Source organism: Vipera berus (genome assembly GCF_964194415.1).
Source record: "Vipera berus genome assembly, chromosome: 1".
Taxonomy (NCBI): Eukaryota; Metazoa; Chordata; class Lepidosauria; order Squamata; family Viperidae; genus Vipera; species Vipera berus.
This window is the reverse complement of record NC_138202.1, coordinates 78,827,134-78,840,524: the sequence shown is the minus strand read 5'-3', so window position 1 is coordinate 78,840,524 and position 13,391 is coordinate 78,827,134. Positions and strand designations below refer to the sequence as shown.

The following is a 13,391-nucleotide window of genomic DNA, read 5'->3' as shown; positions in this document are numbered from 1 at the left end:
TGTGAAAAGGCTGTAAATGTGAAGGAAATTCTTAAGGGTCACTGTCATGTCACATTTTTCCTTTACCTAGCTTTGAATTCAAGGATGCATCTCCATTTGATGGATCACCTAACCATGTAGGCTTAATCCATCACATGCTCATAGCCATGTTATAAATCTTGCTTTCAAGTCCTATTTGCATGAGTAGAAATGCAGCCCTGCTTTGAAGTTCTGGCATTAATTCATTCATTCCCTCTTCTGTGCATGGTTTTTGTTGCAGCTGACCAGAGAATTTTTTACCAAGGAACTGAAAAAGCATTATCAGGGGAACAATGAATCAGATGTCTTTTCTTCCACCTGGAACTCAGTCATGATCACAGTAAGTACTTGATTGTTTAATGCATCCTGATATGGATTTTTTTTTAATCTTAATTACCGAGCAGAGTCAAGACTGGCTCATGCTTGCTTGGTACCAGGAAATCCCAGGATTGTAGACTAGACTATATTGGGAAATCCTGCCTACCAAAAAAAAAAAAAATCAACGACAAGCAACTTAGGAAGTTTTGCCAAGAAAACCATAGACATGAGATTACTAGGAGCTGAACCTGACTCAAAGGTAAACAATTGCCACTCATTTTATATAAAACAGTGGCTGGCAGTTGCACAACAGAATGAAAACACAATTAATTTTGACAGAAAAGGTAAGAAAAGCAAAAGAGGGGGAAAAGTAGAAGGCTCATCATCCTAGCAGTATAAATGCTTCTGTTCAGATTCTGTAGGATTTTCACTCTGGGAATTAAGATTTTAAGATTATAGAGCTGTGGTGGCGCAGTGCTTAAAATGTAGTATTGCAGGCTAATTCTGCCAACAGCCAGCAGTTCGATTCTGACCTGCTCAAGGTTGACTCAGCCTTCCATCCTTCTGAGGTTGATAAAATGAGGACCCAGATATGCCCACTCTGTAAATGCCTTACAGAGGGCGGTAAAGCAGTGTGAAGCAGTATCTAAGACTAAGTACTATTGATATTACAGCACTAGAACACAATTTTGCATCTCTGTATTCAGAAATAATTTCTATTAAATGGTGAGACTTTCTTCCAATTAGGTATGAGTAGCCCAAAGAGAAGCCTTTCTAGTGTGCCAAGTGTTCTAACCATAAGAGAATGGCAGAAAAGGTGAGCAGGTGACAACTGCAAATTTCTACCCTTTCCTTGACACCATTTATAGGACTGGCATTCAAACAACCAGCTGTTTGTCTTTAGTGGCTGGGCTGCATTCCTCTAGTTTGGGGATCTGCAAGGTATAAGTTTGAGGCATCTTCTGCTTCTTAGTGATGGAAGCCTTTTTTTCAACATAAGTAAAGCAAAAACTGAAAGCAAGTCTGCCAGATATAGAAGGAACAAAATAAATCTCTGGGATATGTGTGTGAAAGACCAGCAACAACGTTTTTCCCCAAGTAGCTTTCCTAGTGCCCATTTTGTTCTCTGTTTATTGCAAAACAAAACAAAACAAAAAATTAATTGTGCCGGGCTGCTTAAATTCTGATATTTAAGTTGTTCTATACGCTGCTGATTTAGTTAATTTTCAGTCAGATATCACATTAAGGAACTCATGCCTTATTTTATGGAAATAATCTCATTTGGCACTACCAGAGGATCAAAGGCAGCAATTTGAAAATGTTCTCATTAAGTTCTAATGAAGGTTGTTATTGCTGTTGCTTTAATTGTGTCACTCCTCTGGGAAATTGCTAGGTCTTAACATATGCAAGTCCATATGTAATGCTATGTCGGAATTTTTATATTACATTTTCTTGAACAAGCACAGAAACCTGGTTCATTCTTAATACAAAGCCATCATGGATGGGTTCATGTAATGACAAAAATAAACAAACCATATTATAACTAGTGCAAAAGAGATTGTGATATTGAAAATATAAATTTTGATATTACAGCATTAAAGAAACTGAACACTTGCTTATTTTACACAATAGTTTTATGTTTCATAAACAGAAAATAGCCAGCAGTTCTATAGGAAGCTAATCCAAAGTCCAAGGCTTTTCACACTCTCGTGATTTGCTTATTTATAACTGAGGAATTCAACAAATGTTGAAGCCGAGGTCATATCCATGATGACTAGAAACATATTTGTTTTGTTTTTGTTTTTTTTAAAGAAAATTGTAATGTTTAGGAAGGAGTAGAAATTTACATCAAGTATCAAATGATATCCTCAGTTTATACATTCAGAAACCCTATTTGGGTTCAGATTTGTCTTCAGATTTCCTGCCACAAACACATTAACTCTTTGATGATCTTTCACATGTGCTAGTTTGGCTGCTGTGGTGTCAATGGTCCAGAGGATTTTGAGGCAACCTCTCATTCCATTCTTCTGGATTCCCATCCTGCTGTTCCTGAAGCTTGTTGTAAACGGGAGCTGCAATCTCGCGATGGAGCATTCATCAATAAAGAAGAATGTTTGAAAGGAAAGGAAGTCTATCAGAACCAACAGGTAAAGAAATGATCAAAATACTTATAAATAATTTAGACAGAGGGATAAAAGTGTGATGCAAAAGTTCCTGCCTTCATATGATTCTTTACCTGAATGATTGAAGACTGTACTCTTTCTTTGGGTAAACTTTCTTTTTTCCTTTTTGTACAATATAGAATAAAATAATGAAAAAGAAATAATAATAATATGAAGAGAAATCAGGGTTTTATTAAGTTCAAGTGTAGAACAAGTTGTTATTTTGTTCTCTTGCAAAGCTCTTAGGACATTTACATTTGCAAGAAACATCATCTAGCGTGAACATATTTATTTATTTATTCAATTTTTATAGACCCATATCTCAATCAATGACTTACAATTAAAAAAAATATATGAGCATTCTGCTAGATTGAGTTGGACAGGTAGAGACTGTTGGGAAAAGGTGATCCTTCAGGTAATCCATCCCAAGCCATGTAGGGCTTTAAAGGTGATAATCAGCACCTAGAAATGCACCTGGAAACACACACCAGTAACCAATGCAGCTCACACAGAAGTGATGTTATGGGTGCTGCATATCTGGCACCATTTACTACCCATGCAGCCATATTCTGCACTAGTTGATTGTCTACAAATGCTCTTCAGGGTTAGCCTCATGTACAGCATGTTGTGGTTGTTAAATTTTTCAAATTGTTAACTAATATTCAAAAAGGACAATGCATCTACAGACATAGAGCATGTCTGCAGAATAGTGGGAAATGAACCAAAGAATCTTGCAATAGTACTTCTACTCAGAAAGCTTACATGAACAGCTTAAGCATCACAGAGATATTACAGCCTGTCTTCTGATCTAAATTTGTTTCAAAATGTAAAACAAGCTGATTAACCTTAGAAGTCCAATTTCCTGACTTACTTGTGGTAAAAAACTGACCTGTCAAATTCTGCTCCCTGTAGCTTTTGCCCATTTAATAACGCTGAGTAGGTCAGGCCTGCTTCAGTTCATTTAGGGACCATCTTTGACAGGACATAATGAATTGTGCCTTCCCAGTTACAACCCTCTTTTCTCTGGAATAGTTTATCTCCTGCAATCAAATCAGCCTCAACCCTGTTGCATTTTAGGAAAGCTTATAACAAGGGGGAAAGGAGCTGGGATTTGCTAAGAGCCCCAGTCTTGGATTATAGAGGAATATTTATCCTTCATAATGTTATAAAAATGTGATTATAATTATTAAATTAGGATTTTATTTGTTTGTCCCAAAGGTGCTTTTTCATGAGGCAGCTGGACTTGACTAAACTAGTGGATCAGCAAAACACAGTGGACATAGTATACTTAGATTTCAGTAAGGCATTTGACAAAGTAGATCACAACCTATTAATTGGCAAGCTAGAAAAAGGTGGAATAGACAACATCACCACTAGATGGATCTGTAGCTGGCTGACAAACCATACTCAGCGAGTAGTCCTCAATGGCAGTACATCCACATGGAGAGAAGTAAGCAGTGGGGTACCACAAGGTTCCGTCTTAGGCCCAATACTCTTCAATATCTTCATCAATGACTTAGATGAAGGAATTGAAGGGGAACTCATCAAATTTGCAGATAACACCAAGCTATCAGGAGTAGCCAACACCACAGAAGACAAAATCAGGATCCAAAAAGATCTTGACAAACTCGAACAATGGGTCCTATCCAACAAAATGAGTTTCAACATGGACAAAGTCTTACACTTAGATAGGAAAAATCAAAGTCACAAATACAGATTGGGTGAGACCTGGCTTAAAAACAGTAACTGTGAGAGGGACCTTGGAGTCCTAGTGGACGATCAGTTGACTATGAGCCAGCAGTGTGCAGCAGCAACCAAAAAAGCTAATACAATCCTGGGTTATATAAACAGAGGCATAGAATCAAGATCACGCGTAGTACTAATACCGCTTTACAAAGCGCTAGTAAGACCACACCTGGAATACTGCAGCCAATTTTTATTTTATTTTATTTATTTTATTTTAATTCCATTTATATCCCGCCCTTCTCCGAAGACTCAGGGCGGCTTACAAGCTTAGCAGTAGCCTTCATTCTATGTATATGCCTGCTTATTAGGGCTTTCACACACTCCCTAAGCGGCATTATTACAAAGTCAGCTTAATTGCCCCCAACAATCTGGGTCCTCATTTTACCTACCTCAGAAGGATGGAAGGCTGAGTCAACATTGAGCCTGGTGGGATGCGAACCTGCACTAATTGCAGGCAGCTGGTGTTACTTAAGGAGGCATTAGCCCACTGCTCCACCAAGGCTCCACCATATCACAAAAAAAAGATGTTGAGAGTTTGGAAAAAATTTAGACAAGAGCAACTAAGATGATCAATGATCAAAGGCCTGGAGGCTAAAACATACGAAGAACAGCTGTGGGACTTGGGTTTGGATAGTCTAAAGAAAAGAAGAAATAGGGGAGACATGATAGCAGTGTTCCAGTATCTGAGGGGCTGCCACAAGACAAAAGGAGTCAGGTTGTTCACGAGAGCACCAGAGGGAAGGACGAGAAACAATACTTGGAAACTGATCAAGGAGAGAAGCAACCTGGAATTAAGGAGAAACTTCCTGACCGTGAGGACAATCAACCAGTGAAACAGTTTAGCCCCAGAAATCGTGGGTGCTCCATCACTGGAGATTTTTAAGAAGAGACTAGACAATCACCTATCCAAGATTGTGTAGGTTCTCCTACTTCAGTAGGGGGCTGGACTAGAAGACCTCCAGGGTCCCTTCCAGCTCTATTCTATTCTATTCTATTCTATTCTATTCTATTCTATTCTATTCTATTCTATTCTATTCTATTCTATTCTATTCTATTCTATTCTATTCTATTCTATTCTATTCTATTCTATTCTATTCTATTCTATTCTATTCTTCATCCAAGAAGCTTCTTCAGCTCTGACTAGATGGTGGGGAATGGAAAGATTTATACCCCTTGCTGACAGCTGGCCATTTGCATTCTTTTAGAGAGTAATTGATGCCACCTGGAAGCTTATCTGATAAGCTTCCAGATAACCTCAATGACTCTGTAAAAGAATGCAAATGATCAGCTGTCTGCAAGGAGTATAAATCCTTCCATTCCATTCCATTCCCCACCATCCAGTCAGAGTTGAAGAAGCTTCTTAGATGAGAAGCAAAACATCTTCAACGAGAAAAAAAAGGTCCAAGAAAAAAAAGGTCCAGTTGCCTCATAAAAAAGCACCTTTGGCACAACCATGACCTGGATGACTGAGAACCTCCATAGACTTTTATATTGGCTGTTTTCATTAATGGTGGTACACTGCCCAGAGACACATTCTGTAAGATGGGTAGCTATACATGTTCAATGAATGAATGAATGGATGGATGAATCATTTATAATGTTACTTATTATTAATAATTATTCTGTTGATATTTATTCCTTTGTCTATTGTGTGTGGTTTTTTTTAAAAAAAAAGTAATCTTTTTTACAGAAAGTAAAGATTGGAACCTGCTCGGAGTCACATTAGTTTGGAGAGTTATATAATTTACATTTTTTTAAATGTGTTCTCCTTTTGAAAAGTTCTTTCACTAGTTGTTTGCAAGGTTATTAACTGAATGTGCTCACTTTGCATAGACATTTATTTCAAGATCGATTTCTTTATTCCTTCCCAGGGTTGCTACACTGTGATCCTGAATTCCCTTGAAACCTATGTATATCTTGCAGGAGCTCTTGCCATTGGTGTTTTAGCCATTGAGGTACGGTACAAACTGGGATCCTGCTGGCCACAATCATGCCAAAAGATGCCTCCTTTCCCTTATGTTCACACCACATCCCCCCTCATCTGAATTTTTCCTTTCTATTCAGAAAGTAACTCGTAGGAATGTGTAAAAAAATAATTTAGAGCAGTATTTCTCAAACTTGGCAATTGGAAGATGTGTGGAGTTCAAGTTCCAGAATTCCGCTGGCTGGGGAATCATCTGACAATTGCCAAGTTTGAGAAAAACTGATTCAGCAGAAATGCCTTGGATTTTAGGGTGAACACAGCATTCACTGGCATTCCTTGCCATTCCCCAGCTACCTGGGTGATTCTGGAAGTGGAAGTGCACAAGTCTTAAAGTTGCCAAGTTTGGAGACCCCTGCCTTAAAGCAACTGGTGGTTGAGAAATCAACCGATTAAAGTTAGGTGTGACTCTCAAAAACAGCTCCACTTCTCTTATTATTATTAAGCTGGTTTTGAAGTCTGAAGTTTGAATAGGCACTGAAAATCTTATACAATCCTAATTGCTAACTTGAAGCATTTATATGGGCTGGGAAACAACTGTCTTATACTGCCCTCTCGTGTCAGGCATAGCATACTCATTTCAAATTTATATGTTTGAGATGAAGTCAATTTTGCTTAATAAAAATTCGTGGAAACAAAGCAGTTGTTTACTTTTCTAATTTAGCATTCATTGGAAAATTATTTTTGTATTCAGTTGTGGATCAGTTTAGTAGTTCTTTTTAGGTTTTTGTGCAGATTATCGAGATTTGACAGGGTTGCTTAACTTTCCAACCATCACAGGGATGAACCACCATGGTTTAGGGCAGGGGTGTCAAACTCGCAACATCACGTGACATGTCACGACATATCGCACCTTTTTTCCATTGCCGGCAATGGGGTGGGCGTGGTTTCACCATGACGCATCTGGCCCATGGGCTGGAAGTTTGACACCCCCCGGTTTAGGGGGTCCTGGGCATCCTTCAGTGGTTGGTGATTCTGTAGTTAAATGTATGTCACAGCATCATTTCAGACCCTCATTAGATTATTTGAGCCAAGGAAAAGGAGATGGAAGAAACTATTGGAATTAGTCAACTACAGAAAGTACTTCGGTCCTCTTAAAGAGCAGAAGCTTTAAATTGATCGTTGCCTCACAGGCAGGCCACAGAAATAATTAAGTAAAAGGAGTGATATTACCTCAGCAGGATTAAGTTACTATTTAGTGATTTTTTTTCAGCAGAGAAATTTTGGAGTAAATTTGTCCAACTGGCCCCAAAGATTTTTTGGGCTAAGGAAGAACAGAATTCCTCCCCCCCCCCTTTTTTTTTTTAAAAAAAAGCATACAAACCTGAATCACAAGAAAAGTATTAATGATTTCCATGCAGAATTCTTCTTTTGGATAAAGTTGATAGGTCTTTAATTGAATCCTAGACCTATACTTCCAGTGGTTCTCCCTTTTTTCCTTTTGCTAAGACTAGCTAAACGTTTCTGTTATAATTAGATTCAGTGGGCACCTATTTTGCCATATTAAATATAAATGTAGCCTTTGACATAGTATATACATACATACTCACTCCCCTATATGCTTCTAATGCTTTACATTTTCAGAGAGATAGATAGGCAAAACATTCAGATCTACATACATTCATATTCCTACACATTTTGCTCTTGATATTTTAAATGTCTCTAATACAGAACTTCTTTTAAATTTATAAGTTTATATCCTTTATACCTTCTAGTTCTACTTTATACGGCTCTTACATTCAACTTTTTACCTATTATATTTTAAAGTTTCTTCACTATAACTATTTGTATAACCTCTCCCCCCCTTTTTTTTATTAAACAGTTTTACAAAAAAAGATTTTACAATACATATCCCCAAAACCCACCCACCCCAAACCACCCCCCTTCCCCCCCACTTCCCAGAGCTAAATACAGGGTTATAGATGTAATAATCATATTCTAGCTAAAAAAATATCCATAATATAAAATTAACCAAATTCATAATGTGCTTTAACTTCCCTTTAACATAGATACATACAAAGTACTAACACTACAATTAATAACAATATCCCTCTAAAATCTACTCATAAGCTAAATGGAACTTTTTAGTCCCATATTTATTCTGAATATAATCTATCCATCTCCTCCAAACTGAAATATATCTTTCTTGTGAATGATCCTTCAAATAAGCAAAAATCTTAGACATTTCTGCAAGATTCTAAAGTAGGCAAACTATCCTTCTTCCAATATTGTCCCACCAGTAACTGTGCTGCTGTTATTATCAAATTCAACATCAAACTGGTTTCTTTAACATCACAATCTACAACAATGCCTAATAAAAACAATTGCGGAGAGAACTTTTTCTCTTAAAAATCTTTTGAATGTTCCATCAAATTTTAACCCAGAAAGCTTTTATATTTCTGCAAGTCCACCACGTATGAAAATAGGTGGCTTCTAAACTACCACATCTCCAGCATTTAGACTGTAAGTTAGGATATAACCCCTCCCCCTTTTGAAGATCTATGACTGTAATATATAAAACTAAAATGGATTTGGTTTGATCTGTAATAACCAGGATCCTCTTTTTTGTTTTATGTCCTTCACAGCTGTTTGCTATGATCTTTGCTATGTGCCTCTTTCGGGGGATTCAGTAGGACGTGTTTCATGAGCCACAAATGATTTTTCAAGGACTTGCTTTGAAGAAGGAAAAGAAAGAAGATAAACTTTATTTTTTGGTTAGCAAACCTAAAAAAAGGAGGGAAAGGACTGTAATATATTAATGATCAAAAGGATTGTACTTCAGGGGCTGGAACTTTGAGGTGCTGTCTAGTTCCTTGCCATCTCCAAGAGGAGTCATTCACCTGAAGCCACTAAAATGGATTGCACTAAAGGCCTGCAAGTCAGGATAGAAAATGAACTCTAATAATACCCAGGATGTTGTCTGGAACACACATCTCTTGTACGATAATAGTCCATTGATTGAGGAAGATAAAGAAGAAGACTACCTACTTTCAACAAGATCTTCATTTAAAATACTAACATGGTCATCTAAAGCATTGAGATGTATACAGATTACTTCAGTTTTAAGCTAAGAGGGGGAAATGTATTGGCACTCGACTTGCAAGCGTTCTACCAAGATGAATAGCTTTCCATCTCTTGTCTGATCCAGAAGATACAAGCATTCCTGAATGCTTGGAATGGAGAATGTCCTCTCCAAGAACCTAGAGGATGGGTTGTGTGTATCAGATCTAATGGTGAAAAGTAGGGTAAGCTGAAATCAGTGCATACCATTTTAGTGCATACCATTCATCACATTGAATTTTCTGATCAGTGTTATGTGAGAACAAAGACTAAAGCAGCTCAGCTGCTGGTTCCCTCACCTTAAAAGGAAAAAAAAAGTATGTTCTTGTCTAGAATTGTTGGTGCTGTCTCCCCTAAGGAGATGTATCTGTTTTGGGTTTTTTTAGGCTTTTGAATGTCTTGTCACCATCATGCTCTGTGAAAAATACATTGCCAAGTTTGGCCTTCATTATTAGCAATTGATTAGCTTGGTGTCTTGTCCCCATGTGCCTTTCAACTGTGTTAAAAATAATCCCCAACACAATAAGCATGGAAAGCAGCGAGGCACTTTTGCAGTTGCCTTTTGAGAAATTTAATTTGTAAGTTTTGTGGCTGTTGTTTCTGACCTAGGCATTCTTAGCTTAAAAAAACAACAACATACTCTGATTTTTTTTCTTTCTTTCATTTTTAACTGTTGCCAAGTTCTAGCTTCAGTGGACTTTTATCCACTCAGCAAACACAGACAATAAAGCCTAAGAGGCAGAACTGAAGTTCCAAGACATACAAGCAGTGATGTGCAAAACATTTGAAGTACAAAGAAGTTTGAGCTTGAAACTTTCCATTTCAAGTTTTAAATAGTTCGTTCCTGTTTGAAATGGTTTTCCCTGACTACTCCAGAAGAGTCAAAGTGCCCCAAAACACTTGTTTCAAACTGGTAATATTTTGTTCGTCCTTAAATCCAAGCTATATTCATTGCCTAGGATACTGATGAATATGTAAATTAGAGTGAAGTTACATTATTACTGAATGGTGGACAAAGATGTAAACTGGCAAAATAATGTGATATGGCACTTTTTAAAAAGATGGTAACCTACTATTAAAAGTATGAACAGGATGTGGTGACATTGGATGCCAAAGATGACATGTTGAGAGTCCCTGCTGAAAGCAATAACTACAGGGTGTTCATCTATAAGTAATAATCCCCAAAGGTATAGCTTGGGGGGGGAAAAACCCTAGCAATTATTATTTGATATGAGATGAAAACATGCTAGAACAATCATAGTTATCATGACTGTTTGGTTAATTAACATATGATAAGTTAAATCTCGATGCAATCTTTGACGATTTCCCTAACATGGTTTCAGTGTTATTTCGTTCAGTTCTGTGCATTTAGAATTCAGGATGGCTTTCAAACATAACAAAGACATGTTTGCAGGATCTGCAGAAGAACTCTGTTAGTTGGACCCATCTAGAGATAATGGCCTACATCTCCCACAATACATGAATTTGGGGGGGGGGGAAACAGAATTCTGTTTGAACAAAATCTCAGGATGTAGGCAGAGAGACATAAAAAGGAGTGTGTGATTTGGTAATTTCCTATTGGCTGCTGTAATGGGGCAGATTCAGCCATTGAGCTGCAGGTGATTGGTGGCTGTTTAATTCCAACTACACTTAGCCTAAGCCAGCACGAAGCACATTTAAGTGTGCTATTAATTTTTATACCGAAATTTCCAAAGGTCAATACATTTACCAACCTATTTCAAGGAGTTTGCCCTGAGATATGTTCTCCATCTTCCCCCACTTCCTCCGAAAGATACTCATACCCTAAAAAATGAAACTAATGAAGTGCAGATGGGGCAGGTGATGGCTGAACTAAGACAAGTCTGATAAAGTTTCCTAATATTCCCTTTCTGTTTCAGAATCTCAGTGCCTATGTGTTTTTGCTCTAGCTTACCTGGTGGTTTTCCAATTTCTGACTCATTTTGCTATCTCCATTTGCGCTCCAGTTTGAACATTTTTCTGGTTTCATCTGCCCTTTCCTTTACTTTAGCACATGCACTCTTGATAATCCCAAAGAAAATCCTAAAGCAGGGGTTTTCAAACTGGGTCCTTTTCTGACTTGTGGACTTCAACTCCCAGAATTCCTCAGCCAGCATGGCTGGCTGAGGAATTCTGGAAATTGAAGTCCACAAGTCATAAAAGGGCCAAGTTTGAAGACCCCTGTCCTAAAGAATGACACAGAGTTGTATGGTAATCAAGTCTAACCTACTGTTTAGTAATAGAAACTGTCTAACTTCTGCTTAAGCAATCTCAGTGAAATTGAGGCCATCACTTCCTTGACAGAGAAAAGGGGATCAGTTGTTTTACAAAATAATGGGAATTAACTTGCTGGCTTCAAAGATACCTGTCAAAAACATATGTCATCTACTGGAAAACCACACTAATGGAGAGAAGGAGATGTCTGAGAGAAGAAAGAAATGTATTTGTATAAGAGAATTATTGAAAGGAACACTGTTAGGTTTGACCAAGCATGCAGTCAGAAAAACTTAATTAGGATTTTTGTGCTGTCAGGTTTGCAAAATTCATTTTAGAATAGTTAAGGATTGCAAGTCTGATTTCCTGTGCTCTGTTTATTTGTAGTTAGGCTGCAGCCATTGAGACTAAATATCATTTATTTGGTTTAGGCTTAGCAGATCAGATTAAACTGAGCCATTTTGGTTCATAAACCTTGGAGTATTGTGCTAACCCAGTGAAATACAGATTTGTGCTTCAACAATCCGTAACTTGGCATGATACATGAACCAACCCTTCCAATAAATTCCAAATGGCATCATCTCTCTTCCTGATGTGGAAAAAGATTAAAGGGCAATTTCTATTCCAAATGAACTGGTGCCTCAACTGATCATCCCTTTGTCACTAATCTTCTTAGGAAGAAGGGATGACCCCATAACATGTTCTTCTACACAAGCTTAAGTGAAATGGATGTATGTGGCTAAACCTCTGCATAGATTGTATGCTTCAAATGGAGCTTGTCCAGAAGAACTTGGGTCAGGGCTGTCTCCTTATGTTTGTGTTTGTGACTCTAGATCTACCCAGTAGTTCTCACTCTCTGTGGTTGTCACTGTTGCAAGTGCCTGGGGAGCAGGTCACTTATAAATTAAATGTTGAGATCTATTTTAAATGTTCCTTTTATTAGAAGGCTAGAGCTAATTTAACTTGTATTCCTTATTGTAATGCTTTTTATATTGAAAGGGATTTTTGTAACATAAAAATAGGATGCTATTCTGAAGCATTTGCACAGTTTCTGTGTGCATTTCTTAAAAAATGAAAAGACAAAAATAAAGACACTGTGACAACAAAGCTTTACTTTCCACAATTCATGGGTTCTGTGTTTTTCTTTTTTGAAATAGACGTGTAATAGCCTTTTTCCTGAGGAAAGAAATAGTTACAGTCCAAATAGTAGAACTTGTTATTTTGAGTTGAAAATAGAGAACAATTAAACAGTGTCCTGTTCAGAATCATGAAATCCAATATAATCAAGTTTTTGGAATTAACCTTGGGTTTGCACAAGAGATCACACAAAATGTTTGACTTTTAGCACGTTCACCATTAAAGCCTGCAGGAAGCCAATAAGTACAAGGTACATTGAAGACATTTTTGAATACACAATTGTTTTTAGGTTGTCAAGGTCATTTGAATAATGTTGGCACGAGATGGAGTTTATCCTAAAGGCTCAAAGGTACATGTTCTCCAATCACAATTGACCTTTTTTATATTTATGCTTAAAGTGAGCATATTAAATATTGATCACTTGGGATTACATATGAATGCATCAATAAACAAAGGTTATTTGCCCAAACCTTTTGAAAAAAATGGCTTCAAAATACAATAATTTACTTAAGCATATAAACCATTAAGCATATGAATACAGACAGAGCTTTTTTTCTCATAGAACGCTCAGAACGGCATTCTGGCACCTTTTTTACAAAAAAAAAAAACTCCCTCTATTGGCTTTAAGAGTAGGCAATCTTGGCTGTTTTTTATGACTCGTGGACTTCAACTCGCAGAAATCCTGAGCCAGCCACGCTGAGGGGAAAGAGAGAGGTTTCCAAGCTGAGCCATACTGG

At 37.4% G+C, this 13,391-nt stretch overlaps 1 protein-coding gene across 4 annotated transcripts in view; it reads left to right on the top strand.

The window, feature by feature from the left end:
- The window catches only part of TSPAN18 (tetraspanin 18), a 198,954-nt gene extending 186,344 nt beyond the window's left edge, over positions 1–12,610 (top strand). For 3 of the 4 annotated variants that reach the window (XM_081324717.1, XM_081324715.1, XM_081324716.1), the window contains 4 exons: positions 260–358; positions 2,304–2,483; positions 6,116–6,199; positions 8,811–12,610. In XM_081324717.1, coding sequence (XP_081180843.1) covers positions 260–358; positions 2,304–2,483; positions 6,116–6,199; positions 8,811–8,858 — 411 coding nt within the window. In that variant the 3' untranslated portion in view covers positions 8,859–12,610. Of the gene's footprint in view, positions 1–259; positions 359–2,303; positions 2,627–6,115; positions 6,200–8,810 lie in introns of those variants that run through there. The other variant, XM_081324718.1, reaches the window with a different exon arrangement.
- Positions 12,611–13,391: the final 781 nt, after the last annotated feature.